Raw genomic sequence first — 27,910 nt, forward strand, 5'->3', positions numbered from 1 at the left:
AAAATATTTTTGCAATACAGTTGCAGTTGGTTTGACAAATCAATTGAGAAAGATATTATTAGATTTCCCAATTAGAAATAAATATACTTTTAGCTTCAATGAAAACCACACAGAACAAAGGGACATAAAATGCATGTGGGTGAATAAAAGTAAGCACTTTTTTTAATCATCTGGAAGATAATCAAATCTGAAAAAGGGTGTGGCAAAAAAAATATAAATAAATAAAGGAAAAAGGGAAAAAAGAGACTGATAAAAACCAAAGTAATTAGTAATTAATATTAATCAAGTAAAAGGCCAAAATTGAAATGATTGTTATTGATTTAAGGTCATTTTGCACAGATTCTATCTACGAGCATTATCTGAGTCATATTTTCATCTAATTGAAGCACAAAGAGCCACAAACTGTTCTTAACGATGCTCATGATTTTAAGTGTTACTAATGACAGTAAATGGAATTTACTGTATTTGAGACTTTCTGAATGAACTGTACAAACTGTACAAATGCATTCATCTTCTACCGCTTATCCATTTCTGGGTCACGGGGATGCTGGGTGCACCCTGGACAGGACACAAAGAGACAGAGACGAACAACCACTCAAACTCACTCAGACTTATGGACAATTTAGAGTCACCAATTAACCCAAACATGATGTCTTTGGATGGTGAGAGGAAACCCACGCAGGCACAGGGAGAACCTGCGAACTCCACACAGAAAGGCCCCAGAACCGAACCCAAGACCTTCTTATTGTGGGGCACCAGCACTAACCACTATGCTGCTGTGTTGGCTGCAAATGCATATAGATTGTATATCTAACAAAGGTTATATGCTTGTGTGTGAGATAGCTTGTATATCAGTAATCAGAGTGCACACAATTTAAGAAACAATGCACACTCAACCCTGACACCTTGTTTCCAAGGTCCTTAAAAAGATTTTCAGGTGAACTGTATCTCACATGCTTCAAGTTTCTACTATTGTTTTCTTTTCTCTGATATTTTCAATTGGTTTGATTAACACTTCAATGGATTAATGCAATGACTTTTCAGCAAATGTGATGTGCCTTAAACCCCACTCTTTTATTTCATAAAGAGGTAAAAGATGTTTTTTCTTAATGCGGGACACTTAATCTGTTGACTATGGCTACTCAGTTTGGAAGATTTGGTGGATGTATTGCTATCAGTGCTGGTATCCAATCTTATCTTGTGTGTAATTTATTTCTTTTATGTAAGCAATTAAGCAAAAAAAAAAAGCATTTCAATGGTTCTTAAGTAGTGATTGATTGATTGATTGATTATGCAGTAGTGAATAATCTTAAAATGCTAATGAGGCATTGTTCACAAATGAGTGCAGCCAATCTGCCTTCATCTGCTTTTACATGGACTTGGTGTTAGCTCAGCAGTTTTTAGTGGCCAAAAGCTGGAACACGTCCAGACTGAGCATTCGGTTCAGCAGCCTCTCTCCTCCCCTGATCTCCTACAGCAGTTCTTCCACACTGGGAGAAATGAATCATGAAACAGATCAATTATGAAGCTAGAAATAGGCCTCAACTTCTCATTATGCAATACTGGGGGTTTTTTCTTATTCTGTCAGATATAAAATGCAGTGAAGGTGATGTTATATATCACAATCAGCCCAACCAAAAAGAAATCATTATCTTCTAGCACTACCTTGTTAACATGAGCCAAATTGCTGCACAGTGTACAGCATGGACAGCCTGACTGTAGTGTCCTTTTGGCCCTACCTCACATACAAATGTATATGAATCATGCTATAATCTGGTGGAAAGAATTTTATCTCAGTGAAATCAATGTTTTTTGCTAAATAAATCAAATAAACTAAAAAAGTGAACTAAACTAGAAAATAATGTTTCAGTCAGGTTTCAGATGGTATCCACTGAAAGACATTGAACATCTAATGCAGATCTCTGCACTAGTAAAATTGCCATATTACTTCATACCTAACAGACTTTTTATTGTCAAATCTGGAAAATACCTTTTGCTAATCTACTCCTATCATCTGTGGAGCACCACAGGGCTCCATTTTAAAGCCAGTTTTATTTTTCCTTGCTCCTTTGTGATTGCTGGCAGACATAAGTTTTGCCAAGGAGTACAGAGGCATGATGAAACTATGGAGCTGTATGTCTCTGCTCTACATAAGACGCTGGCATTGTGTGACTTTGGAAATGCAGAGAAAGCTATACTACAAGATCACATTATCCAAAAGGCCTACAGTTGAGGTATACTTGAACATTTATAACTTGAAGATAAACAAAACTGGATGCTACACTAGATAAGGCCATTCTGATTGCAAACCAAGTGGAATCTGCTGTATGTGAAGCCAGTGCATTCTCAAACAGTGAAATGCCAGCAAGGGAGATTAAAAAGCTGCCAAAGAGCGAAGGAGGACTTTCCAGCAGTGTAGGGAGCCAGAGAAACGATGAAACAAAGTCTGCACACACATGCAGATGTTACAGATATGACTCAGTTAACACCTGAATAATTCTACAAAATGCCTGGCTGCAAACAAAATATACAAAACATGTCGAAGGACTGGGCACTTCAGACAAGTGTGTCATTCAGATCAAAAATTCAGGTTGTTGTCCCTGTAAGATACTGCCCCTCTAATGTCCTGATGATCCACCAATGATACCAGTCCCTCTGCCTGACGATGGAGTTGGCCATTGTCGACCCGTTCCAGATTGCTCTTACTGATTGCTAGTTCGGTGTTACTATGGTGGACTGCAACTCAAAGTGGTCAGAAATGTTTTGTTCCATGTTGCACCACAGTAATTAACTTAATGAGAACTGTGTTCAGTGAAAAGGGAAAGCCCATGGTTGTGGTCACGCATAATGGCCCAAAGTTTACATCCTCAGAATTAGAGTTGGGTACTTAGAAATGGTTCCAAACTGGATTTGGTTCCAAACGTTTAATTCCAAGGGGATCGTTAAGAAATTTTGATTTTGGTTCTGCATTAGGATTCCTAAAGAAATGTCCCTCGCAGCTTCCGCTAGTTTCAGTTTCCATATACGTGTACAGCTGCGCCGCACCAGTATTGCATGCATATACGACTGGCTTCTGGATTATACAATTTTATCACTACACAAAGTGAGACTATTATTTGCTTTTTGCTGCTTTTTCTGCTTTTTGTTATAGGTTGAAATAACCTCCACATTAGCATCACAGTGCATAGCATATTTTGAAATTATACACTAAACTTTAGTACAGTAACACTTTTTCTGGCATCTGATCTAATATAACACATTTGTGGGAATACATGGCAGGTGACCCAACAAATATCTGACTTTTGGGCTTCTGGCCAGGGGTTGGCAGACTCATTATCATTCCCAGACAGACCAGGCCCCCCAGACTGGGTGAGAACTGCACTATATTCAACATGCTTATGGTGGGTAATGTGTAGGTGTGATTTACACATTATGTAAACATTTGGTAGCAGCTGTTGATGAAAATTAGACAAAATTCCTCATAGCATGCCTGGAGTAGAGCCAAAGGCATCAACAAGGTTGATGAGTTGGTGGATGTCCAGAAAAATTCCAAGGAGGATATTAGCATATGACACCAGAGAACACCATCTGACGAGTTACCATTGCCACTGTGCAGTGGCTAAAACCCCACTACAGCATCTTGCCATTTCTTATCATGCTCTACATACTCTGGCCTCATTGGGCATCATGCCAGGAGCCAGTGCCATTGTCCTGTAGTAAATACCCACCTGCTTTCTTCATCAACATGAGGAGTGAGTTTGTTTTCAAAGTATAAATTGTGTCAGATGATATCTCTCATCAACAAAGCTTCAAAGAAGAATTTAGTTTAAGTGTATGCAGAGTAATATTTTTGAACAGTTAAATGTTCTAATTTTATAAAGAGTTTGGTCTGGACTTGCTCTATATGTAAAGTGCCTTGATGTAACTTTGTTATGATTTGGCACTATATGAATAAATCTGAATTGATTTGATTTGATTTTAGTCAGTCCCAACTCCACTGGCCTGCTGATGGTGGTGCATCTTTGCAGTAAACCAATTTTAGTTGCCATATTACAAACAAATGGCATAATTAACATTCTGAACACTTTAATACTTAATGCTATCAAATAATAATTTTACCAATGTTAATTCATTTAATTTTGTACAAAACCTATTTTTAAAAGGGTTTATACAGCTGGGGATTTCCAGCCCCACCAAAGAGACATGACAGGTAGTTAAGGAGATCGCCAACCGTTTTTTAAATAATCCTTCCCACATTTTATTTTAGAGCATGAGAAACAGGCGCATGTTTTCCTTCATGATGGAGGAAGGGGTTACTGCAAAAAGTATGAAAACATAATGAAAAACGACTCTGAAATAAGAGAGGCTACCCAAAGCCCAAATCCTCTAAACTGGGTGCACATGGTGATGATAGTTCCAAAGGAAGAATGCAAAGTATTCTTGATTAAATATGGGATTTCAAAGAAGACAACTAGCTGTTAGACATTTGAAATGGAGTTAAAAAGAGATGAACAACAGACAAAATGAAGCAGAAGAGTGAGTCGAAGAAACAGAGACAGTTCTTCGGGCAGCATCAATGCTAATTAAGGTGCTAACACAGTGACAATCTAATCTGGAGGCCAAGTTAATCAACCATAAGGATGGAGCATGGAGAGACAATACAAGTATCTATGAGAGGCCAGAGAATATGGAGGGTAGTGATATGGTTAGATTTGTTGAGTACACTCAACTTCCCTGCTACTGTGAACTGAGCAAGCTCATCAAACTCTGCAGCTGTAGCCCAACAACACTTTGGCTCAACTTTCAGTACTCTATGACAAAGTGAATAATTACTTTGCAAGGGTATTAGAAAGTAAAAACTAAGTCATTTTGATGCAAGTCTTCAGTCGTTTCTCTGTAACAGTATAAATGCTAATCACTCTGAACACTTTGATATGTTTCTATGCCTTGACTACAGTCAACAATAAGGTAAATTCAGCTGATTGATATAAAACATATATAAAACAAAACATTTTACAGCTGACAGTGCATATCAGAACAAAAATCAAGGACCTCAGAGACCGGATAATGTCTAGGCTAGAAGAAAATATATCTCCACTCATCTGGGATTTTTTTAAGGGGCCAGAGAGAATCTATACTCAGTGAAAATTTGCATTTAAAAAAGTTCTCAGAGGATTCTGAAAAAAAAAAAAGTTTAACAGAAAAGTCTGGCTTTAGTTCAAAGCATCATTTTAGGAACCACCACTTGCTGCCTGCCCAGCACCATCCCAAAGGTGAAGCATGGTGGTGTCAGGTCCTTAGCAATAAGGACCGGGATACTGGTGAAAGGTTTGCCTTCCGACAAGGCAATGAACCTTAGCATACACTGAAGACAACACGAGTGCCTTAAAAATCTGTGAATGTCCTTGAAGGCCACAGCACTGACTTGAAACTAACTCAATACTCCTGAAAATGTCTGTCCAAATAATCCTCCAACCTGACAGAAGCTGGGAGCAACTGAAGACCTCAAAGTCCTCAAATCCTGATATAAGATTACTGTATCGTGATCCGCGTGCAAGATTTATTCCACTTGATCTTCCTTTCAATCCCGTTTGACTCTTGATGCATCACAACAGTTACTGATGACAATAAGCTCAACTATTCATACCATGAACCATCTGCACCCAAAAAAATTAACCCCCCCGTCCTTCACTGCCTGCAGCTTCATTACAGTCCTGCTGTTTGGCTGCAGCCAACTGCAGTGTACAACATTTGTGAGTGAGAAGTAAAAGTTAAGCAACAGAAGTTGTAGCAGGCTGTGCATTGAGCATTATCAGTTAAGCAGATCCACAGTTACTAACCCTAGGGATTCTGAGTGCAGTGGTCCATACGCCACAGACCAGTTGTCTTTGTGGTTCGGATCCACCTTTCTCTGGACACTGTTAATCATACAAATGTCAGTGATCTTAATGCTTTGTCTAGTACTACTTGTGCTGTATATTGAAGTTACATTTGACTGTAACCTATTATCTTTATGGTCTGAACTAGTTGTTCAAGTGTTCCTGATCCTTTTCAAAAGCTATGTTATGTGCACAAAATCACACACAAGACAAACCTATTGTAGAAAATCTTAGTTCTAACAAGGCCCATGAAGGTGGGACTTAGCCATACAACCTATCAGGCCTGGTAAGCTGCCTGGGTCAGGCATTTTGCCCTGTCTCCACCTTTGTTTGCTGCAGTTTATTGCATTGTATGACATGACTTTAAGTTGTACTCCCTAAGGTTGACTGTACATTATACATACATTATTTGACTGAGTCAGTGACATTGGTTATGGTCACTGCTGTTAATTTGCTCAGACCGACTTTACTATTCCTTTGTTAGTTATTGCTGTCACTTAGTTAAACAGTGAAAGCGTTTTTATTGCTTTTAAGATTTTACATCACCTCTAAGGGCCAACAGCATAAGTAGAAGTCCCTTGGAAAGGAGAATTAGCTTTTCAAAGTCTCTCCTCTGCTACTCATGCCTTAACAATTGTTACCATACACCAGCTATTTGGATAATCCACTAACCACAATGTCAATTTTCTACACATATTTAATTTGACAGTCTGACAGCAGCCAATCATGGCAAGCAGCACCTGGATGCACCTGGGAAACACTATGTGCTTGTAGAAAACAAGAGGGATTCCACAGGAGAGCAGCATATGCTGGTAGAGGGATCTGCATAAATCACTCCACCACCAGCAGAATATCATTAGGCATATTTCTCAGTCTCAGCACTGCTGACGACAGTGCACTTCTAAAATACAAAAGCAGCAGTTTGCCAACAGCAACACAAATGGTGACTGACTTGACAGCGATTAGATCCAAAAGATAACTCTCCTTCACAGATTACTTTACAAATGGTCAGGACACAGTACAGGGAACATGATGATAGCAACCAGTGGTCCGTGTTCAGTAGTGACCACAAAGAGAGCACAGAACCAGTCAAAACTTTGGACACACGTTTCCATTCAAATGATTAGAGAAGTGCGTCCAAAGTTTTGACTGATACTGCATATTTCAGCATAATGCAGCAATAGTTATAAACAAGCTATGGCCTGCATAGATAATACAGAAAAGGTGAGCAGTGTCTTTAAACTTTGTATGCCTCAACTGATTGGAGACAGACACACTGTAGAAGGACTTGCTTAGGCTGAAGTATTCACACTTTTCACTCCTTTGTAACAAGGTAACTTATGCTCAACACAGTGTTTTAGGTTTTTGGTTTGATTGTTTGTTTGTTTTTTTTTTTACCAGAATCTGTCCTTCCGTAAAAACAGATAAATTCAATAAAGAAATAAACCTGCTGTCTATAAAACATATTTCTAGTAATGATACTGCCGGGTCTGACTTCAGTTTTATCACACATCAGCAAAACTCAGCTACGTAATGTGTTTGATCTCCCCTCAGGCTACAGCAGAAACTGAGCTGAACATAGAGAGGGTGGGGGAAGGGTATTAAAACCATATGAGTGTGCTGTTAGAAATTGTCCCCAGTGAAGCTGTTGCAAGGCAAAAATGGTTCCACACAAGGAAAAAAAATTGTGACCTGAAACAACCCCTTGGCTCGGCCATTATTCACCATGGACCTCTAAGTTGGCAATGAGTAAGTGGCAAACAGCAGATCACAATGGCAGCTGTGTCAATGTGGTAAAATTGTTAAGATTACGTTTAACTTTATATGATCAGTGTGAGCACAACATAAACTGAGCTATAAAAGGTCTGAGAATTTGATTATAACAAAGGGCCCTTCAACAAGTCAGGACCTGAGGAAGAACTCGTAACATGGGGCTTGCTTTAGTTCTCATACTTTAGTGGTGCAAATAACATACTACCTAAATCAATTGACACATATAGCTGTTGGGGCATTTAAGCCCCCTAGGGATCTGGGGTCATGGGCAGTTGCTGTCATTGTCATGCTAATAAGCCAGTTTTAGCAGTGGCAGGAATTTCATATCATAAAGTAATCAAAGGTAGAGCTGTAGCAACAGTATCAGTAATAACTTTGCAGAAAGAGATATCTGTTACGGCAGACCTAGTATAGCAGTGCAAATAGCAGCAGTAGCAGCTAGTGATAACAGAAATGACAGCAGTCTTGGTAATAACAGAAGCCTCGTACTTACAGGGGTTGGCAGAGTCAGAAGACATTTGGACACAGCGCCCAGTAATAATAGTAGCACTGGTAAAATCAAAAGTCAGAGGTAAATGTAATAGTAGCAACAGCACCAGCAGCATTGAGAGGCTAAACTACCATTAGCAGCTGGTAGACTGTTTGGTGTTTCATCCTACTTATGGCCAGTTTGGGAAAGAGAAGCTACCTTCATTTTGGAAGGTTCATATCAACAATAAAAAACCCCATCATCAGCTGAAAACTGATCCTCACACTCTGCTCCACCTCCTCTAACTCTCACATAATTCCCTTCAGTCTACAGTGTGAAAACTGCATGAACACAAGTGCTGTGTTCAATTTTCTTTGGCTATTTGGATGCAAACATAAAGATGCCTCCCGACACATGCGCAAACTAAGCAAACTGTAGGCAATGTTACTAGCATACTGAAACCAAAAAGCTGATGCAGGTTTTGAAACACTCCTTTCTGCAGGTTCTGGCTCGTGGCTACATGTTAATATAAGTGTCCGTTCAATGTGCCTGCTGCAGTCGGTGTGATTCAGCTCTCCAGCCCTTCACTGAGTCAACCTGCTCCTGATATCAATCTATGATCCATATCACTGCCTGTCCTGGTAAGAAAAACAACAGCAGCTGAAGCCAATGACTGTTAGAACTGTCCAAATAAAGACTTCTGCAGATAAGGGACTTTCTCTTTCTGCTACCAAATCAACTGAGTATCACGGATCATTGGGGAACTACAGGGGAGCTTCATTTCCCTGCAGGGACGACTCTTCCTCTGGCGGAGCCTGTAAACAGCAGCGGTCGAGGGGCACGGAGAAGGACAATGCTGATTTACCTGAGATAGAGAAAGAGGAGAAAACATCATTTTGATGAGGAGGGGCTGAGTTAGACCGGGCTCGGTGTTAACATAAACATCCCTGGACTGAAAGCAGTGATTCTCATTGCGGCGTCACTTCTTTTCGCAGATCTCAGCTCAGCTCGATCCTTTTAGCTGCGGCTGATCCGGGTTAGCGAAAAAACTCCGCCGATCCCGAGCCTGTTTCACTGAATTTCGTTAAAGAAGCCAGAGGAGATCCGCCGCGTTAACTCCAGAAATGATGACACGTCAGAAAAGTTGAGGCGCCGCAAAAAAGCCCCGCAGGGACGAAAGCAAGCAGAAAGTTGAGAATAATCATTGTGAGGAGAATATGGCCGGAGGTACAACGAAGCACGGGGGCTGTGTCATTTAGAGAGGGAAGGAGAAGAGGGGGCGAAGAATAAGAGAAAAAAGTGAAATGACGTTATGATTTGAGCCCATCCCAGACCACAGGCTTAAAGCCGCAGCAGCCAGCCAGCCTGAAAAGTCTCAGTTCATCTGAAGATCAGCTGCTACTGAATGCGCTGGATAACAACACTGCAAGGGCTGCTGATACACACCAGCAGATTGTCTGAGGGTTTTCTAATTCAGCCCACTCTCCTCAGGTTTCATGTATTTCCGATTACATCCCAAAGATAAATCAGCAGTCAGGCTGATCATACTGCTTGATAATCTAAACCTGCTTCTTAAAAGATGTAGTATCACAAAGTACTGTACTGTGCTTCAGTACAAACTTAGATCCTCTGCTTGATTTTGGAATTTGCATTTACAACTACTTTTTACTTCACTAATTTTTTGACAGCAATATTAACAACTTAGTGAGAAGAGTAAAGAGAAGGGATGATACTTGACAAAACTAGCAAAAACACACAACTAGCATTAACTTTAGGTAACATGATGTACAGAGTGCTATTTGATAACAAACCTTGTCCTGATGCAACAATTATACTGTTAAATTATCAAAGGAGAAATACGCACAGCCTTACACGTTTAAAATCAGCTACTAAAATTTCTTGTAACTTTTAACTTTGTGATGTCACAACAAAGCAGTCACCATCTCCAGACGGGCCACAAGCCAAGGCTGATATAGGTTAAAAACTGAAATATTTTCATCTGATCACAACGAAAGCAGTCAGCTCTTTGCAGCTCTTATGATTGGCTTTCTGATCTGTTGTCCCTATAAAACTGCAAGTGTTTCACTAACTAACTTGTGGCCACAGTCTAAGTTTTAAATGACAATTATTATTTATTCTTTTTTTTTTTTTTATATACTGACAGTCAAATTAGACAATGACTACCGAAAAGAATTCATGGCATTTTTTCTGTTCCATGATTTACGTAAATATCATTGCAATGATATACATCTCTCTAAAACTACAGAGTAGCAAAGTACAAATATGTTATGGATATATTAAGATGGGAAAAATTAGATGGTCAATAAAATATAGGCTATTGGGTAGTTTGTGGGGGAAAAAACGTGTTTTTCTGATGCTCCAGCTGACCTACATAGAAACTGAATGTGTTTGTACTATCACTGGAAATAAAATAGAGACTGACTTCTCATGGCAGGCTGTGTGGGTGTTTTAGTAGGAAACAAGAGGACAAGCGCGTACTTTTGCAATTTTATAATGAATCTAAATAAAGACCATGGAATTCTTTTTAAATGAAAAAGAAATAAATCTGTGGGCCATACGTAAATGTCCTGCATGCTGTTGTAACTGCAGCAGCATAACTGGACACTGTCAGGTCGACACAGCTTGATTTGATCCCAGCTCTGTGGTTGTTAACTGCAGCAGTGAATTAAACTATCCAGTCTCAACTTTCTCAGTTGGTGGTGATGGACGTTTGTCTTCTTTCCTCTCTGTCGTGGCATCTGTGCTAAATGTCAACATGAACTCAAATCTTCCACTGAGTGTTTCCAGCAGCACTGCGGATATAGGACTGCCTCCCCCCGGCACCGTAGCGTTGCTCTGCCCCAGCTGTACGCCGGGACAGGAGGCCCTCTGTCGGCCTGTCATCCCGGCTCAGCCCGTTCGGCTTGAACTGCGGCCATTTTCTGCTGACTAACACACACACACACACGCACGCACGCACATGCACGCACACGCGCATAAGCCGAGAGAAGGAGGCAAAAGCCGAACTTAAAGTTGGCCTGTCGCCGTCCCGCGTGACGAACGGAAGGGGGCAGAAGGGCCCGATGCTCCACGCTCCGACATAAAAACACCAAACTCGGCAACTTTCACCCGAGCATGTCCGCCTTCACCGACAGCTCACTCCCGCGCCGCCAGAGGTCGGAAAGCACGTCCGCCGGTGGGAAAAGCCTGGATCACGCCAGCACGGACACCACGTCAGTCCAAACTCCATTCAAAAACTGGACGAGTCTTAGTTGACTTGATTTCCGGCTAACACACTTATCGCCTGGCGTGTGGCTGGAAATCACCTCGTGTTTATGTGTGATTTAGAACAATTCGGCACACGTACGGTTTTGAAAAACACCTTCATTTCAATATAGTGTCAAGTTTAATGGTGGTTTGGCACTGCCGGCTTCCGCCCTGTACGGCGGGGTCTGAAGGAGGACCCCAGCTGTCAGAGCCAACCAAACCGTTTTAAAGTTGAGATTACTGGAAAGTGTGTAGTGTTTTCGGTGCTGGGCCTGTGCCCGAATTTAATAGCACATCCTGAAAATTAAAGATTTGATTTCAACACTTTGAGCTCCGCTGTGTGTATGTGTTAACGAATGCCGTGAAAAATGATGTGCTCGGTTTTTGAGTGAAATTAAGGGACACGCTTTCTCCACGGGTCAGACGTCACACGCCGGACTACAATGTCCGGACGGACGCTTCAACAAACTAGAAGACAGAGATTTAAAAAAAAAAATAGTGTGTCGCTGCCATTAAGAGAAAAGGGATGTAGCTGCTGTCGCTTTACGGCTCCACTGCTCTACTTTCAGCTGCGCCGGCTGATGTTTTTCATTAAACTCCTTCGCATTGCGTCTTTTTTTTTTTCGGGAAAAAGCACGAAACAGCACAGCAGCAGGAGGGCACGGTCCACTACAGTACCGTACCGGAACGGGTTTTGTTGTCCTACCATGTCGAAGCTGAGCCGCCGCCGCTAAAGCTGATCTCAACGCCTGCCCATCTTGCGTTGTCGGTCATTACAATCCCGCGGACTCTTCATTTCTATCGCCGTGCGCGTGCCAGCTGGAGTAAATCCGCGGTGCTCGAGACCAGGAACGTCCCGCGTCAAGCTTCGGGCTCCACGGCAGTAACCCCCCCCCCCCCCCCCGGAGGCTGCGGCAGAGCAGCATTTCCCCCCCTACCTTACCCTCTACCTCCCCCCACACCGGGCCTACCGGCTACTGCTTTCATTCCTCACTGTTATTGTGTTTACCTCCTTGGCCTTCCCCGCTTTGATCGCGTTCTGCTCTTCATCAACAAGCATCCAAAAGTTTTTGTTTTGCTGCACAAACGCGCCCAAATAAATCTATTTCAGCGTTATTACAAAGCAATTCCCTGTCGGATTCTGACTGACAGTCAAAAGTCTAGTTAAAACAGAAAATCAGAGCTGCCGTGAACTGTTATGCCATCGGTTTGCTCCATAAACAAAAGCACTTGGGCTGGAGCAGAATGAAGAATAACGTGGTGTGCACTTGCAGTGAATTGAACAGCTGAAATGCTGTTCTTCCGTTTTCTTCAACGATTTTCACGAAGATGCTCCCGCTGTTGCGCATTAGTTTACACAGAGCGAAACTATTCACAAAGACTCAATCATCACTCAATTTCCACTTCGTGGCTAAATGTCATCTATTACAAGTAAACAGAGCTTAAAGCCAATCACAAAAAAAAGAGAGAAAATGGGGATTTCTCTCAGAGGAAGCCATCGATGAATTTCTTCAATAACTGTAGGTCAGCATTAGAGAAGCTTGGACTTTATAACCCTCTCCATAGCTCTTAATAATAATAATAATAATAACAGTAATAATGCCTTGTGTCCTACTGTTCTGGTCCAGCAGATGGCAGCACCACACTTTCAAAAAGGATCGGTCACTTTTAAGATGGCCTGGTTGGTTGAACAGTGGGACTGCTGCAGTTTTTCATGCTCAATGACATATTGACAGAAAGCAGAAACTGACAAATTATACTCAATCTAAACTTCTTTTTTTTTTCTAGTCCCACTGTTTATTTAGAGTTTTTGATTCAGTTTTGTTCTGCTCAATTAACACGTGTGTTTGCAGTGACTGAGGCAGGCGAGTTTTCATAATTATGTATTGTTTCTGTGTGTTTTGTTATTTATGTGTAACTGGAGAAAAATATGGATATCACTGCAGGTTTACTGAGAAATGCTGCCAGCTGACTAGACGTGACTAGACTAGACGTGCTACATTTTATTCAGAGGTCTATAGATGAATTAAAGAGCCACAGTTAATAAAGGTGTACACATTACTTATTGTTTACACTTTTACTGTATTCATACTATCACAACAAAATGTGGCTTCTCATGGATTGTACATGCCATATTTTGATGATTGTGTACTGCCACCAAAAAGGATCCCATAACCTCAGACTGCATTCCTGCTAAAGGTTTTTCATTATTGTATACAAATCTGTTGTTAAAGCAATGTTCTTGATACTGTAAGTTTCACAATAAATGTTAGACTTTCAAATGAAAATATTTATTTGCGTCCTTATAATATTACCAGACACACAAAGATTTCTTTTATTATCGGATGACTCATAAAGTAGCAGCTATATTAGCGTTATAGTTGCATAGGTTGGTTTAGCCCAACAGAAATAACACACAACCAAACAATGTTTTGCTTGCAAAATAATTAGCCAAAGTTAATTTTACATCATAGTTTTTAAATTAATTTAACCCCAATTAACTTTATTTTTGTTTTGTTATTGTTGTGTGGGAATGTAAATTCCTACTGATGTCCATTCTTCTCTGGCCTATTAAGTTACATAAACTTTTGGTTTCTTCGCGACTAACAGATGCTAACAGATGAAGTGAAGACCAAGTTCTTTTCAATTCTTCAGTAGTTTATGGGTAGGCAACTTTAAAAACATCACAAGAAAAAAAACATTTTTTATTCAAATCCTTATTTCAAAGTAATTTAGATTCATGTTTCAGAATATAGTCATCCAAAGTTCATATCCAGATAGTCAGTGCCTGCCTGTGACCTCTCACAGCTGACCTCACATTCCTGACAAAGCATCATGTGAAGGTAGTAGCTTCTTTTACAAACGCTTGTATCACCTTTAAAATAAAGGGTGATTAGTTAGCAACATGAAGACACCACTAAACTCTAGCAGCTTGGTAGTTGGACACAGTGACTAAGTGGCTCTCACTGAAACTCTGTAACTGTAAATATCTGATCTTCATTTCAGACACTTTATGATAAGAATAGCTGATTAAAAAGGAATTGTGATGATTTTATATTATTATTGCCTTGGCATTATTGTTACAAAGTGGACTAAAATCGTCTTTTTAAAAACGATCTGCATAATACTTTTTGCAATAATGTCTGTTCGTAACAGTGCAAATTAGAAGCTTTCCTTACACTCTCTGGGGTCTCTGCAATGTAGAGTAATTGAAATGTACTAAAGAATTTTGTAATAAAAAAAAATTAGATTTAATAAACAACATTATTGCCTTGTTGTGTTTTTGTATACTAGAACAAAAGAGCAGTGACCCTATAGACCTGCATGTTCACTCACGCACAGCAGCACAAAATAACACGTTGGATGCTTTGATTGAAAGGTTAAAGGTGGCTGTGGTAATACAGATAACATAAATCTCCTTTAAACACTGCTTCTTTTGGATACTCCGTGCTTCTATTTTCTGGTCTCAGTTATGTCATTCACTTGTTTTGTTTCAAGTACTGTCACTTCTCACCCTACCGTGTTTCTCCCCATATATATCTCACCTGTGTACAAATCAGCACCAGATACTTTATCTCCCTCTCATCTATGTAAGCCACCTGTGTAATCAACAATTGTGTGTGTGTGTGTGTGTTTGTTTGTTTTTTTTTGGCTCAGCCTTTTGCCCTGTGTTTTTGTATGTCTGTCTGTTCTGACTGACTGCCTTTGTACTGAACTTTTGCTGTGGGTAAAAATTTCGTAAACCTATTGCATGAGTGCGTTGTTTGTGCCTGCTTGCAGCTTGATATAGTCAGATAGCAAAGAAGCACTTAACCCAAATGGTGACAACATAAAACTTCCCATCTTGGCCAGAGTATTTTTGATGTTTAAAACAATCATTTAGTTTTCAAATACATTTATCCACATGTGACCTATTGCATCCTAGAATTGTTGAATATATTTCTCTATCTATGTAAGAAACATGGGACACCACACCGAAATAAAATCTGAGGTAACTCCTAAAGATAGGCCTGATTCTCCCAAGAGCAAGATTTAGACTATTAAGGTCATCCAACCCCTCCCCCTTCAGTGGAGTTATGTGATTTGGGCCATTTCCTAATAAGCACAGTACCTGCTGTTTAATATTAGTGTGTGCTAAGTATCAGTTGGGATCCTTTCTTTGTCTCTGTCTTTGCTAGAAAGCAGCCTTTGTGTTGTTAAGGGAAAGACCTCTAGAAAGGGATGTCAGACCTGGGATTTTTAATATCTAGCAGACAGATGTTGGTGGAATTATTTGCTTTAAGACTGATCAACAGGGCTTACAGACCTCAGCCTCTTCCTGATGGAGCCACACAGCTCCACAGCTGAAGTGTTTATACTAAGATGTGGCAAATACAGCCGAGATAATCTTACAAACAGATCTATTTCTCAGTCAGGGTCAGTGATGGGGAGCTTACAGCAAAGGAAGGGCGAGCGAAAATGGCTACGGGAAAAAAAAAGGTTCACCTGAATTCACAGTTTCACAAACTACTTGGTTGAAATTCTTTCTCTGTGTTTGGTCTGCCAAAGGTGGTTCAAACCAACCAAAGGATCAATGTCAAATCCAAGCTTTTTGCACTGGCCCGGAAATCTCTAGCCATTGATCATATAACATCTAGCACTTGTTGTATGATCCCAAATGCTAGGGGTCCCATGAGTGATTTCACCAAGCAATGAAATCCATGATGCAGAAGCTCTACTATAGCTCGAGTAAAGTTTGGGATGATGGTATACCCCTAGTTCTGGTTGCTGCCTTTGAGGGCGTCCAGGAGTCACTAGGTTTCTGTCCAGCTGAGCTGAGCTAGTTTTTGGATGTAATGTTCCTTAAAGCGCCTTAAAAAGCAGTTGGCTGGTCAGAGTATGTTGCCAGCTCAAACAGCACCTCCCACCGGGCCGCTCTTTGGCTAGGGATGATCTGACCTCTTCCTAAGTGAAAATGAAGGAACACCACGACCACAAGGCACTCGCTCACTTGTATCTGACAGTTGCAACAGCCCAGGTTGTATCATGTCATTGTGATGAAACCGTATCACTCCCAAGATGCTAAAACTGGATATTCCACATCACATGATAAGGCTGCTATCTCACCTATGGCACCCATTGCATAAGTGAGCTCTCCTGTTGCTGATGATGGCTTAGTGATGCTTGATGCCACACTACAGTGGGCAAGATTAAGTAACACGAAGGTACTGTGTGGTTTGCCTCACTATCAATGAAATAAATGCTCTAAATGGCAATTTTTTTTATTTACTTATTTATTTTGGAAAATGGGAGAAATGTTCTCAGTAGTTTATAGAATGAAACAAAATAGTTCTTTTTATTCAAACACTTACCTATAAATAGTAAAATCACAGAAACTGATAAATTTTGTAGTGGTCACTTAATGCTTTCCAGAGCTGTAGATGATAACCCATATACAGGAACTCTGCACGAAGTACTTTTACCTTTGATACTTGACTTAAACATAGGTGGTATTGCTGGACCTTTACTATGGTTATATTAATGTGTGACTTTTGAACTTTCAGCTTGAAGGAGGTAAGTAAACAGCTGTCTCTAACGAGCCTACCTTGACACTATCGCAGATTCTTGGTAGATGACTTCAACAACTGATTAAAATGTTCGCATCGCTGATGCTCTTAAAACAGAGAGAGAGAGAGAGAGAAAAAGCAAGCGACAAGCCTCCCTGCAGAGGATTTAGAGAACATGGTCAGAGGGCTAAGCACAAGTAGCTTTCATAGAATCTTCAGACTGTCTGAGTTCATGATGAGTATGCAGGATCATTATTAAAAAATAAGGTTTGCAGCCATCAACTGCAGCAGGCACTCATGAAGTTATTTCACCACCTAAAAATGTAAATGATGCAGCCTTTTTTCAAAGGTAAAGTCAGACTTACAGGCTGCTAATTTCACCTCAAGGGTAAACTGAATGGCTACCAGCTGCTGTAAGCGGAAATCTGACCACAGCATCACGTCAGGTGAGTGTGTAACCATAGTGGTCTCTCAGTCTTAGAACAGATGTAAAGGTTTAACTGGGGAACTTCAAAGCCCAGGGCGGCACGATGACTGGAAGTCCCTGTATGTCGCCCCCAAAATGGACTGGCGACCTGTCCACGGTGTACGCCACCCTAACCCAATGTCAGCTGGGATTGGCTGACATTGCCCCCGTGACCCTGGCTTCAAAGCCCAGAGTCAGTATTGCTCTGACATATTTATCTACGCTCAAGCGCTCTGGTCATCACCCGGAGGCTTTCTTGACATGCCTTCAATTTAATATGATGAATAGGCCAGAATCCACTTTACTCCCAGTGAACGGTAACAGCAGCATTTTTAAAAGTACACTCAGGCCAATGATACTCAGCTGGACCTCCATGTGTAGCATACCAGCAGATCTCGCTGCAATTCAATTTGTGTGGCCTTGCACTTCTACCTCTGACTTACTATGTAAACAGCATGAGCACATGTTGTTAATTCATCTGAAGATCATGCTAGTGGCTCCACTTCTAATATACCTTATGCACATGTCAGATTTCATTTAAAGACACCCTGAAAGCCGAGGGAAAGCATCTTCATCTTGTCATGGCAGTGCCACCAACTGATGAGAGAAATACTTTGAAACAACTGGCAGGACTTAGTGCAAAAGACATCTAACCAAGCATATATACACTCACCCTGCGACCCTTATACTACCCAGCACCAGAATAATACTTCCAAACTAATTGAGGTCTGGTGATTGGATGGTAATATTGTAGCATCAATCAATACAAATTGTATGAAGTTAATTTAAAAGTAAAGCTTTGGTGTTTTAGTCGCATTATGCAATAGATATAAAGGTATCCCGTCTCTTTCTCTCCATTGTATTTGGGTCCTTGCTGCTTTTTCTCTTCATGCTGGTAATGAGAGGCTTCCAGTTTCCAATCAATCTGTCTTCTTCTCTCAATGACCCTTCCACCTCCCCCCTCATTATAAAGATCATACAGCCTGTTGCCCTCCTACACATCATTTGCCACCCAGCTAGTTGTTTAAACATAAATGGGACTAAAGTTATAGGGAGGCAATGGTCCTTTTGTAAAAAAAACAACAAAAAACAAAACCCTCAAGAATTCCTTGCTGCTGCTCATCACAGCCTTTAGAAAGTAGATGAATACCAGAATTAACATGCTCTCGTCATCACATAGTTTTAAAAGTACTAAATGAAAAGCTTTTTCTGCAGTCACTGTGTTGCGGTTGTGTTTGTCAACGTTCACTGATCTGGTCTAATGTTAAATATGTACCGCAATAACAGGAAAGACGTACACACTAGCTATTAATACATAAAAATAAATAAATAAATAAATAAATAAATCATGCCACATGTCCAAATAAACCCTCACAGGGCTGATGATAGATAACTGAGGCAATTCAGGTTTGGCCTTGTTTTATTCCTTTTAGGGTAGGCATGTCCAAATATGAGGAAAATCTGCAACGGGCAGTAACACTGCTCAATACTGTGATGACAAGATGACTTGTGATAAACAAATCCTTTAGTTTGAATATACAGTTCCGCTCTGCTCCTCTATCATCATGCCAGCCAACCTCACAGTCACTACTTAATTGACACTGTTCCTCCATGGCTCCAGATGTTGGTGAGATGGAGGTTGTCTCATCTAGTGGTGCCATATCACGTATAATTTCTATCATCTCATCAATTCATCAGCTGATCTGGGACTTTCTTCATTATTCAATTGTTTTTGTAAAAGGATCGTAATAATAATAATGATAATAAAAGGTTTCTGCAGTAGAAGCAACAATGATTACAATCAGCTCCACCACAATCAACAATGTCTCCCGAAACAAATTTAAAAAGCCCCCTTTGACATCATCTGCCGGTGAGCTAAGTAAGCTGATCCTGGTAGGTTTTGATTGCACTCAGAGTTGCCATTTACATCTCAACATAGTAGACAATATCAAACGTAGTGAATACAGGATGTTGTTATTTGCACTATTGATGGTTTCAAGAGCAAAGACAGTTGGCAGTCTCAGCACTGAACCTCTCGATGTTTTGTTTCTTTTATTTTGTTCTCATATATATAAAACCGGGTTTTATTTCATTTATGTTTTGCTGTGGTTGAGACAGGTAGCTGTCCATTGTTAATCACAACTGTGTAAAGTTGTAGTTAGTCATGGGCCATCATGACGGACATTAGTGTGTGGATTGGTGGCCTCTGTCAGCACTTCGTGTGAAGTAACATGTGTATTCATGCAAAACAATGAGATGAGGATGATGCTTTGGAAATGAAGGTATCTACCTTCCAGTGATTCCTCTATGAGTGCTTGCTATGTAGTATTTCCTCTCCTTGAGAATCCAGCATGGTGATGGTAAATAAAAGGGATTTTTTTTATTTATTTAACCATTTTTAATCAGAGTTCCATTCAGAATAATTTTATTTCATATCATAACAATGATGAAAATGCAATTTCTTTGTCAGCGCTTCTGTTGGCCATCATTTAATTATCGTTATGTTTAACTTTAATGACATACTGTGACTGTTATATTAAACTGAAAAAGATCCTAAACTCACTATTAAGTTGGCCTATATAATGAATTGAAAGCCAATAAAATCACTGCTTAATGTAAACTCATCCCATATTTACTCAGCTATATCAGATTTGTATATATTTCTCCAAATTAGTCATTTTTTATGTTCATAATTTTCATAATTTTGATTTTAGTGTTTTCTATAATTATTATTTTATTATAATTCAACAGAGGCCTTACATTTCCCCAACTCTTTACTGTTTTATTTGATGCAGTTTTACAAAAGTTTAGTTAGTCTAAGTTTTGTTTGTAATGACGTGAAGTGTTCCTAATCTCTTTGGTCATCTTAAGTGCCCAGTCAGAAATTCAGTAATTAACTTCTGCTATGGTTATCAACCTATATGATGAGCAGAGAAACAAATTGAAAATAAAATTGCAACTGATTGTAGTAATAAAGGAGTGCTGAGACTAAATATGCACAATTATGGCCCATTTGAACCAAGAGACATCTCATCTTGAGCACTTTGTCTTAGAAGTCTTAGAGGGAAGAAGAACAGAGAAGGAAGCTGCAGGAAATTAACTAGAAGACTGAGTTCCTTGAAACTGAGCTCACCAGATCCCTGTCTGAGCTGGTTATCAAACACATGCAAAGGATCAGTCCAGTCTTACACAAGGTGTGCATGTTCTAAATGTTCCGTAGATAATACTTAGTATACATGTAAACCACTGAAATACATTAAATATGAACAATAGAAACAACTGAATTACCAAATGTGTGTATTAAAAGCCACCTGAATGCACCCTTCACATGTCAGTCCCACACAGAGCCAGAGGGACTCAAGCAGATAAAGCAGTCTTTGCTGTTGATGCCCACTGTGGTTATTAGTACTGAAAACTTTTCAGTTCTCGTTTAATCCTACTATCCAAAATTGCCTCAGTGGGTCCAAAGGTCCAAGGTGCCAATTGTAACTATATGTTGAAAATCTAATACATAGTAAGAAATCTTAAAATATATCACATATAACCACATTGCTTTTTGGGGCCTTACGAAAGTCAGACTCACCATCCACCATGTCTTGGCAGTGACATCATAACACAGTTGCCACTTTACTGAGCTGTCTGCTTCACCACATCCTCCTGGTGTAGCTGACATCGCCATGACAACAAAAAGGAGCTGCTGAAATGTCAAACAGCCATAGCGTTGGAGTAAAACAGGATTTGTGGTATATCCTGTGTGATGAAAGGACTGCCACTGTTCTCAGTATTTTCCAAACTGTGTCCGTTTTTTGTTGTTGTTGTTGTTCACGATCTATTTCTGCGAGTTCAATCCAATCCTTGTATATCCCAGTTTTGGTAAGGCTCTGATTCCAACGCAAAGGTGAAGTTCTTCAGAGGTGCATTATGACTTCAGAGGAAACAGCCGGTGACTTTGTGAACTTCAACCTCAGTGAAAACCAAGATCCCCCAAGATCCTTGCATGAAAATAAATTCGCTATATGAACCTTTAAGATGCATCTGAGATTTATAGGCAGCCTGTGTGCCTGGTCTGGCATATCAACACACTCTCAGAAACGAACACACCTTTGAATTAGTGTAGGCATCCTGTCAGATCCAGCACCGTGTCTCCTCTCACTCCTGCTGGACTCCCACTGAATCGAGACATCACCAGGTAAAAAAGTTCACCATGTGTTCCAGTTATAATGTCTATTTGGGATTTCTTGCATGCCAAAACCTCTGCAAACCACAGAAAAATATTTGCAGTAAAAGATTCATACGGGAGCTAAAATATAAGTAACACACCACACAACATATGGACTTTGTTAATCAATCCTCCTCTGATAATCCATGCCTAATTCTCTGTACTGGGTCCTCACATCATTTTGCAGTAGTAGTTTTGGGTTCCTGAATAGATTCCTGTGTTGTTTCACCAGCTCCTCTCAGCACATGTAGGGCAGTTCAAATGTCTTTACACAGAAACTCCCAGTTAAAATGCCCAATCAACCTCTTGTCCTTCTGTGCAAAAAAAAAAAAAAAAAAAGCACCAGCCACCAACGAAACCAAGCAGCCAACCACCCCTCTTTTCATTCCTCTGAGTGGGCTGTGACTTTGAAGGGATGGATTAGGAGCTAGTAGAAACACACAACTGCTTCTTAAACCAGCTGTCCAAACACTCATCTACAACATGTGCTCTCAGAAGAGTTTTATCATATACGGTTAAAACATTAAACAAAAAGGTCAGAACAGTTTTTATCTTGACATATGGTCTGTCTGTGTCCCTCCACAATGACTCATTGCCCGTTTTAAAATAATGGCATTGGCCTTTCTGTTTTTGTCTCTTACTCACTCTCTCTCCCTCCTTCCATCTTCCTCACACCCTCTGAACAAAAATGGTGCTGCTGAGGACCTGAAACATTTCTGCAACTCAACCTAGTTCCAAGCATAGTTGCTGTTAAGTATCCTCACTCAGATCAGGGACCTATTTTGTGTTTATTTTCTATTCCATATTTGACTCTGACAAAGAAACCTTTGTGGCACAATAGGACATGCGTAGGTCACAACTTCTGGGACAGAATGTGTGTCAAAGTAGTTTTTAAGTTTCCTGTTGACTGCTACGGTCTGTGTTCATGAGGAGAATAGTCAGGATTAAGGATACAGTGTTATCATTGGGCAGTAGCATTAGTAAATCTGTGTCAGAATCATGAAGTGAGCACTGTATCTGTCACACACTGAGAATCTTCATCTATCACGGCAGCAGACATTGACGTGGGATTGATGCTGTGTAGCAGCTGTGATCCAAAAGTGAGAATTTTGCACTTAACAAATAAGCAGGTGATGTTTACTCAGTATCCTGGCATAGGATGATATTTACACTGTACTTTTGTGACACTGTGTAAAGCATAGCCAATGGGCAGATATCTGACTGTTTGGGAAGAATCATTAAAGCATTTTAAAGCATTTCAGAGGTTTTGTTATTGTTTAGTGTGACTGAAATAACCAATATTACCTTTCCTTGAGATGCTTCCTTAAAAGCCCACAATCTTCTTTTTCAAGGTCATTCTTCTTTGAACCACGATAACCCCAGTTCATTTACCTTTGCCTGGGAGTCATCTGCACCTAAATCACAACATTTCCCTAAACTCTGTGTTATTTACTTGGCTTGCATGAAATAGCCTGCCTATTACTACTTGTTACCTGCAGTAGATTTAGATCAGTTTAAACAGCAACTGGAGCACTGGTGCACAAGTGATGAGTGGTCAGCCACTGTAAATGAGGACATACACAAAAACTCATTTTAATCACTAAACATAAAAAAAGCTCATATCATGTTTAAGTGGGACTCGTGTTCTGAAAATTTCACCACAATATCACTATGTATTTATCGATTAAAACAGACCTTTCCTCGCTGGAGGCAAACAGGTAAGCACAGAAATGCCGTGAAGTGGCTTTAGTATAGCATAATGTGATTTTACTGTACATGCTTTCAGGGAGTCGGGGTATGGCAGATGGAGAATGGCAGGAGAGGGCATAGCCAGATCAGAAAATGAAAATATATTCATCTTTTTGTAATTGTAATCTATGCCAGTTTTAGAAGGCACTACATACTGTTCAGTGAGCAGAGGCATCAGTTTAAAAACACCATTAGAGTAATTTAACTATCACTGAACATCCTTTAGGTGTGTTATGTTAGTTTGTATTCCTGTCTTTGTCTTATATTTACCGTGTTATGTTTACCTTGTTAGTGATTGTCTGCCTTATTTCACTCTTGTCTTCTTTATGTGTATTTAGTTTTTGTGTCTCAAGTCTTGTCTACATTATGTTTTTGGACAGGGTTTGAAAGATTCACGTTGTTAATATGACCTTTTTTTCATTTATATATCATCTGTATTGTAGTTCAGTTGTCTCTCTCCAACATGACAAAATAATGGACTTCTTTTTAAAAGGGCCGACTGAATCTTCATATCGATGGCCGAAGAGCAAAAACTCCTATCTGAAAAATGCACTGAAAATTTTTTCACAGATAGGCAAAATATGAGCTGCCTTCATTGTCATTGTTGGATTTTCATAGTAAAATCCACTGATCAGAAAATTCTACAAATAGGAAGTTTTGCGTGAAACCTCATGTTGTTGTACCATGAATAGCTGACATTTGTCTAAAATAGAGGCACACTTTGCTGAGCAAGGCACAAAAGGAAGTTTCCAGGAAACCATGGCTGAAGGATTGTGTGGCTCAGAACACCCCAAGTGCCATGTGTTTACCAGCATCCACGCCAGTCAGCTATCATCAGGCTGGCTAGATCTCAGACAGCCCCCAGCTAGAGTTCCAGTCATTGAACTTCCAGCCTTGAGCCCAAACACTGACTCTGGGAGTCCTACAGCTAAAGCTGATTCCAGCAGTCACAGCCTCAGTCAGCCTTTAGCCAGTTTCCTGGTCAACTAGTAGTGAGTTCACACCTTCCAGGTCTCTTTGCACGCCCTCCTGTCAGATTCTGACACGGATGGTCTTGACCAGTACCCTTTTTGGGGAACTCATCTGGATATTCCATCAGGACTCTGTGGGCACCCAAGAAGCCAAGGACACCGTGGCTCCCGTCACTATAGAGAGACACAGCTGTGCTGATGCAGGCAAAACTCATGTCTCGCCTGTCTCAGGGGTCGTGGTGGCCTGTTCACTGATTGAGAATTTCATTTTGTTATTATAGGACCGACCCCTTTTCCCACTGATTCCATATTTTTGTCGTCTGCATTTGGGTCCAGGAACCAATTTGCAGAAGCTTTACCCTCAGCAGAGAACCCTTATGAATAAGACCAAGGGTTTTTCAGGGTGTGGTGACAGTGTGGTCAGGTTAGTGTCTATGTCAGCCCACAGAGCTAGAGCCTCTCAGCTGAGGACCTGAGGTCTCTGGATCAGACCAACCACAGCCCACTGTGAGAAGGTCAGGGCTCCTTCACCAGAAGTCTCACTGCCGCTTTTAGGCTTGTCTTTAACCAACATCATTATTTATGGTAGCAGAGCTCTTCATTGTTCTTTTCAGTGAAATTGCATTACATCTGCAGGACAGCATAAGAGATTGGACATGGGGGTGGAGAGAAGAGGTTTGAACCTTGTTGAAGGTTTAGTGATGTGAAACAGCCCACATACCCCCACACACATGCACATAAACTAAAACACAATCTTGTAATTAGTAGTCCAGTCAATCAGCTCCAGGCTCCCACCCCCTCATTTAACTAGCCGTTTTAACCTCCCTCAGAGGTGTAAACATCCAGCCAATCAGGCTTAAACACAGAAGCACTAAGCCAATCGCAGTGTTGGTCCAGAAAAACAACAAGACATGAAGAGAGAAAATTACAGGATAGAACGCACACACACACACACACACACAAACACACACACACACACACACACACATGCACGCGCACGCACACCACACTGCTTGAATCCCCGAACAGACCTCACACTCACTGAATGACAGAGCAGAACGGCCCTCTCAGTGCCCTTTGACTTCAAAATGTGTTGGACTTTTTCTGTTTTTGCAGCTCAGCTTTTTGTAGCTTATCTACCCAGCCGATCAGCGTACATAAGGTGTTCTGTAAAACCTGCCTGTATGTATATACTCAACATTTTTTGGAACAGCTATCTTTGATGGGCAGTATCAGAAAACTGTGAGCTTATGATGTACAATTAATTTAGCATAACACTGATTACTGAGCAGACTCAGCAGTGGCTTTGGTCTCTGTGACGTGTTCAACAAACAGTCATAGTTGTATGATCAGCAGTCATTTCTGGAATCATCTGTTGAGACGCTTCTGAAAGAATATTTACATATGTACAGAAGCACATCCCGTTCTTGTGAACATGATATCTCAGTACCACGTTGAGGAAACCTCAAGTTTCGCCAAAATCATACATTTCCACTCAGGAATGAACTCATAAAAACTTGTCAGTCAAAGTCAAGGTTACTGTGATGTGACATTACAAAACATTTTTTTCACCACAACTGTCAAATTATTCACTGATTATGACTCATTTTAACTCAAATGGTCAAAGGTCAACCTCTTAGTGTATGGATGCTAAGATGCCATTTATGTGATTTGTCTTTTCTGCTCAATGTTTTCTTGAGCTTCTTTTCTGACTGGTTGACTGTTTTCTGAGTGATTAAATAAAAATATAGACGATTTCAGGTAAAAACTCAAGGAAACCAATTCAGGCACATTGATTCAGGCGGCTGGGCTTGTGGTGGGATGACTTCTTTGGGAGGCAGGCTGTATTTCTCTGTGGACCAAACCTTTAACTACAGCCATAATTTATCTTGACCACAAAATTATGCAGTATATTTTGTGCAGCCTACAGTTCCATTGATTGTTTAACAAAAACTTTGTAAGCGATTAAAATAATATGTGATAACTGTAGGTCTTTTTTTATGCTGTGGAATGTATAGTGCGTGTTTTACTGCAAAGGATTTTTTAATGTTACTATTTATTTTTGCTTTATTTTAATTGCTTTCAATTTTCATAAATTTTTGTTTATTCATTTCATGAATAAAATGTCTTAGAAATGTATTCTATGAAAGGTTCCTGCGTGGTGACTGATGTGCTTTAAACTTCATTGTTGTTAATCTGTGTTATGGCTACCTCTGGTGGTCGTAAATGAGTCAAACAGAAGTGTCATTGTATTTCATGGGTGCATCTGTCAAAAAGTGTCCAGTGAAAAATTCTTCATTTCCCAAACAGACATGGAAATTTGGGATCTCCTGCGGGTTTGAAGAATAATTGGTATAGTAATATGAGGTCGTATGCACGGGTAGACTTGCGGGTCTGAAATCAACTTAGCCCTGAGGTGGGTGTCAGGTTCTACAACAATGCAAATGTGTGTCCAGTTGAAACCAACAAAAGCAGTTTTTAAATGTATTTTTGTGTTTCAAAATGAAAAATGAATAACAATTTCATTTTCTTTATTTTACTAAATGATTTTCACTAAATGAAAAAGAACAGAAAAGTGGCAGAAAAGACAAATGAGAGAATCAACGCAGTGAAGCCCACTTCATATTTATTACAAATAATACTGGAGATATTGATAATGATTTGCTAATGAACTGAATTTCATGAAGCCATATTATTCAGTAGGAAGAGCAGAGCTAGACTTGTTAGACATGAGTAGGTGGCTTTGATTAGATTGCAGATTGATGAGCTGTGCTTTTTCAGAAACTGGATTGTTTGGTATCTGCATCAAACTCGACAGTCTTCTCATATTCCCATTCGTCTTCAATCCCCCTACAAAACAGGACAACTATGAGCAAACAGGTATTTACTTTTCACCTTTCAACTGGGGCATCACACGTTAACTTACAGTATTTATATATTTTTATTTCATTTCATTTATGTAGAAATGTGGGAATTGAACTATTAAGTATGTGTCAGCAGCCGACCTGTTCTTCCTGAATAGTCTGTGAAAAACCAGGACGATGAAAATGATGATTAGGAATCCAACCACAGCTGTCAGACCGAACAGCAATGGCTGGAGAATCGCTGAATGAGATCCTGATCCAGATTTCATCCCATTCCGCACACCTGAACAAACAAGCGCACAATTACTGCATTATTAACATGCCACAATGACATGTTAATAATGTTTCTATCAATACAGATTTTTCACAAACTTGGTACACCAAGGTGTGTTACTGAATGCTCATGTAATAATGCAGTAAGGATTACTCAGCGCTCATGTAATATTGTAATAATGGCAAATGAGTGTTTGTGCAATAATGTTGTGCTGACTACACAACATATTACTGCTACCAAGTGCGATTGCAATCCTACTGCATCTAGTTCATACATATTATCAGTTATTAAACTCACTGTCTTTGACTTGAAACATGCTTAAAAGCAGAACATGAAAGTCAAAATATAGAGGCTCGCAATTTGGTGAAAAGAGATATGACTCACTTTAAATCTGATCTATGACGATAAAGTGAGAACTGAGTGGTACATTTAT

General features: G+C 40.1%; 1 protein-coding gene across 4 annotated transcripts in view; it reads right to left on the bottom strand.

Moving 5' to 3' along the window:
• nfic (nuclear factor I/C) overlaps window positions 1–12,259 on the bottom strand; it is a 34,812-nt gene extending 22,553 nt beyond the window's left edge. For 2 of the 4 annotated variants that reach the window (XM_029499313.1, XM_029499314.1), the window contains exon 1: window positions 8,987–9,389. In XM_029499313.1, coding sequence (XP_029355173.1) covers window positions 8,987–9,016 — 30 coding nt within the window. In that variant the 5' untranslated portion in view covers window positions 9,017–9,389. Of the gene's footprint in view, window positions 1–8,986; window positions 9,390–12,071 lie in introns of those variants that run through there. The other 2 variants (XM_029499315.1, XM_029499316.1) reach the window with 2 other exon arrangements.
• Window positions 12,260–27,910: the final 15,651 nt, after the last annotated feature.

Source organism: Echeneis naucrates, chromosome 4 (genome assembly GCF_900963305.1).
Source record: "Echeneis naucrates chromosome 4, fEcheNa1.1, whole genome shotgun sequence".
NCBI classification, from domain to species: domain Eukaryota; kingdom Metazoa; phylum Chordata; class Actinopteri; order Carangiformes; family Echeneidae; genus Echeneis; species Echeneis naucrates.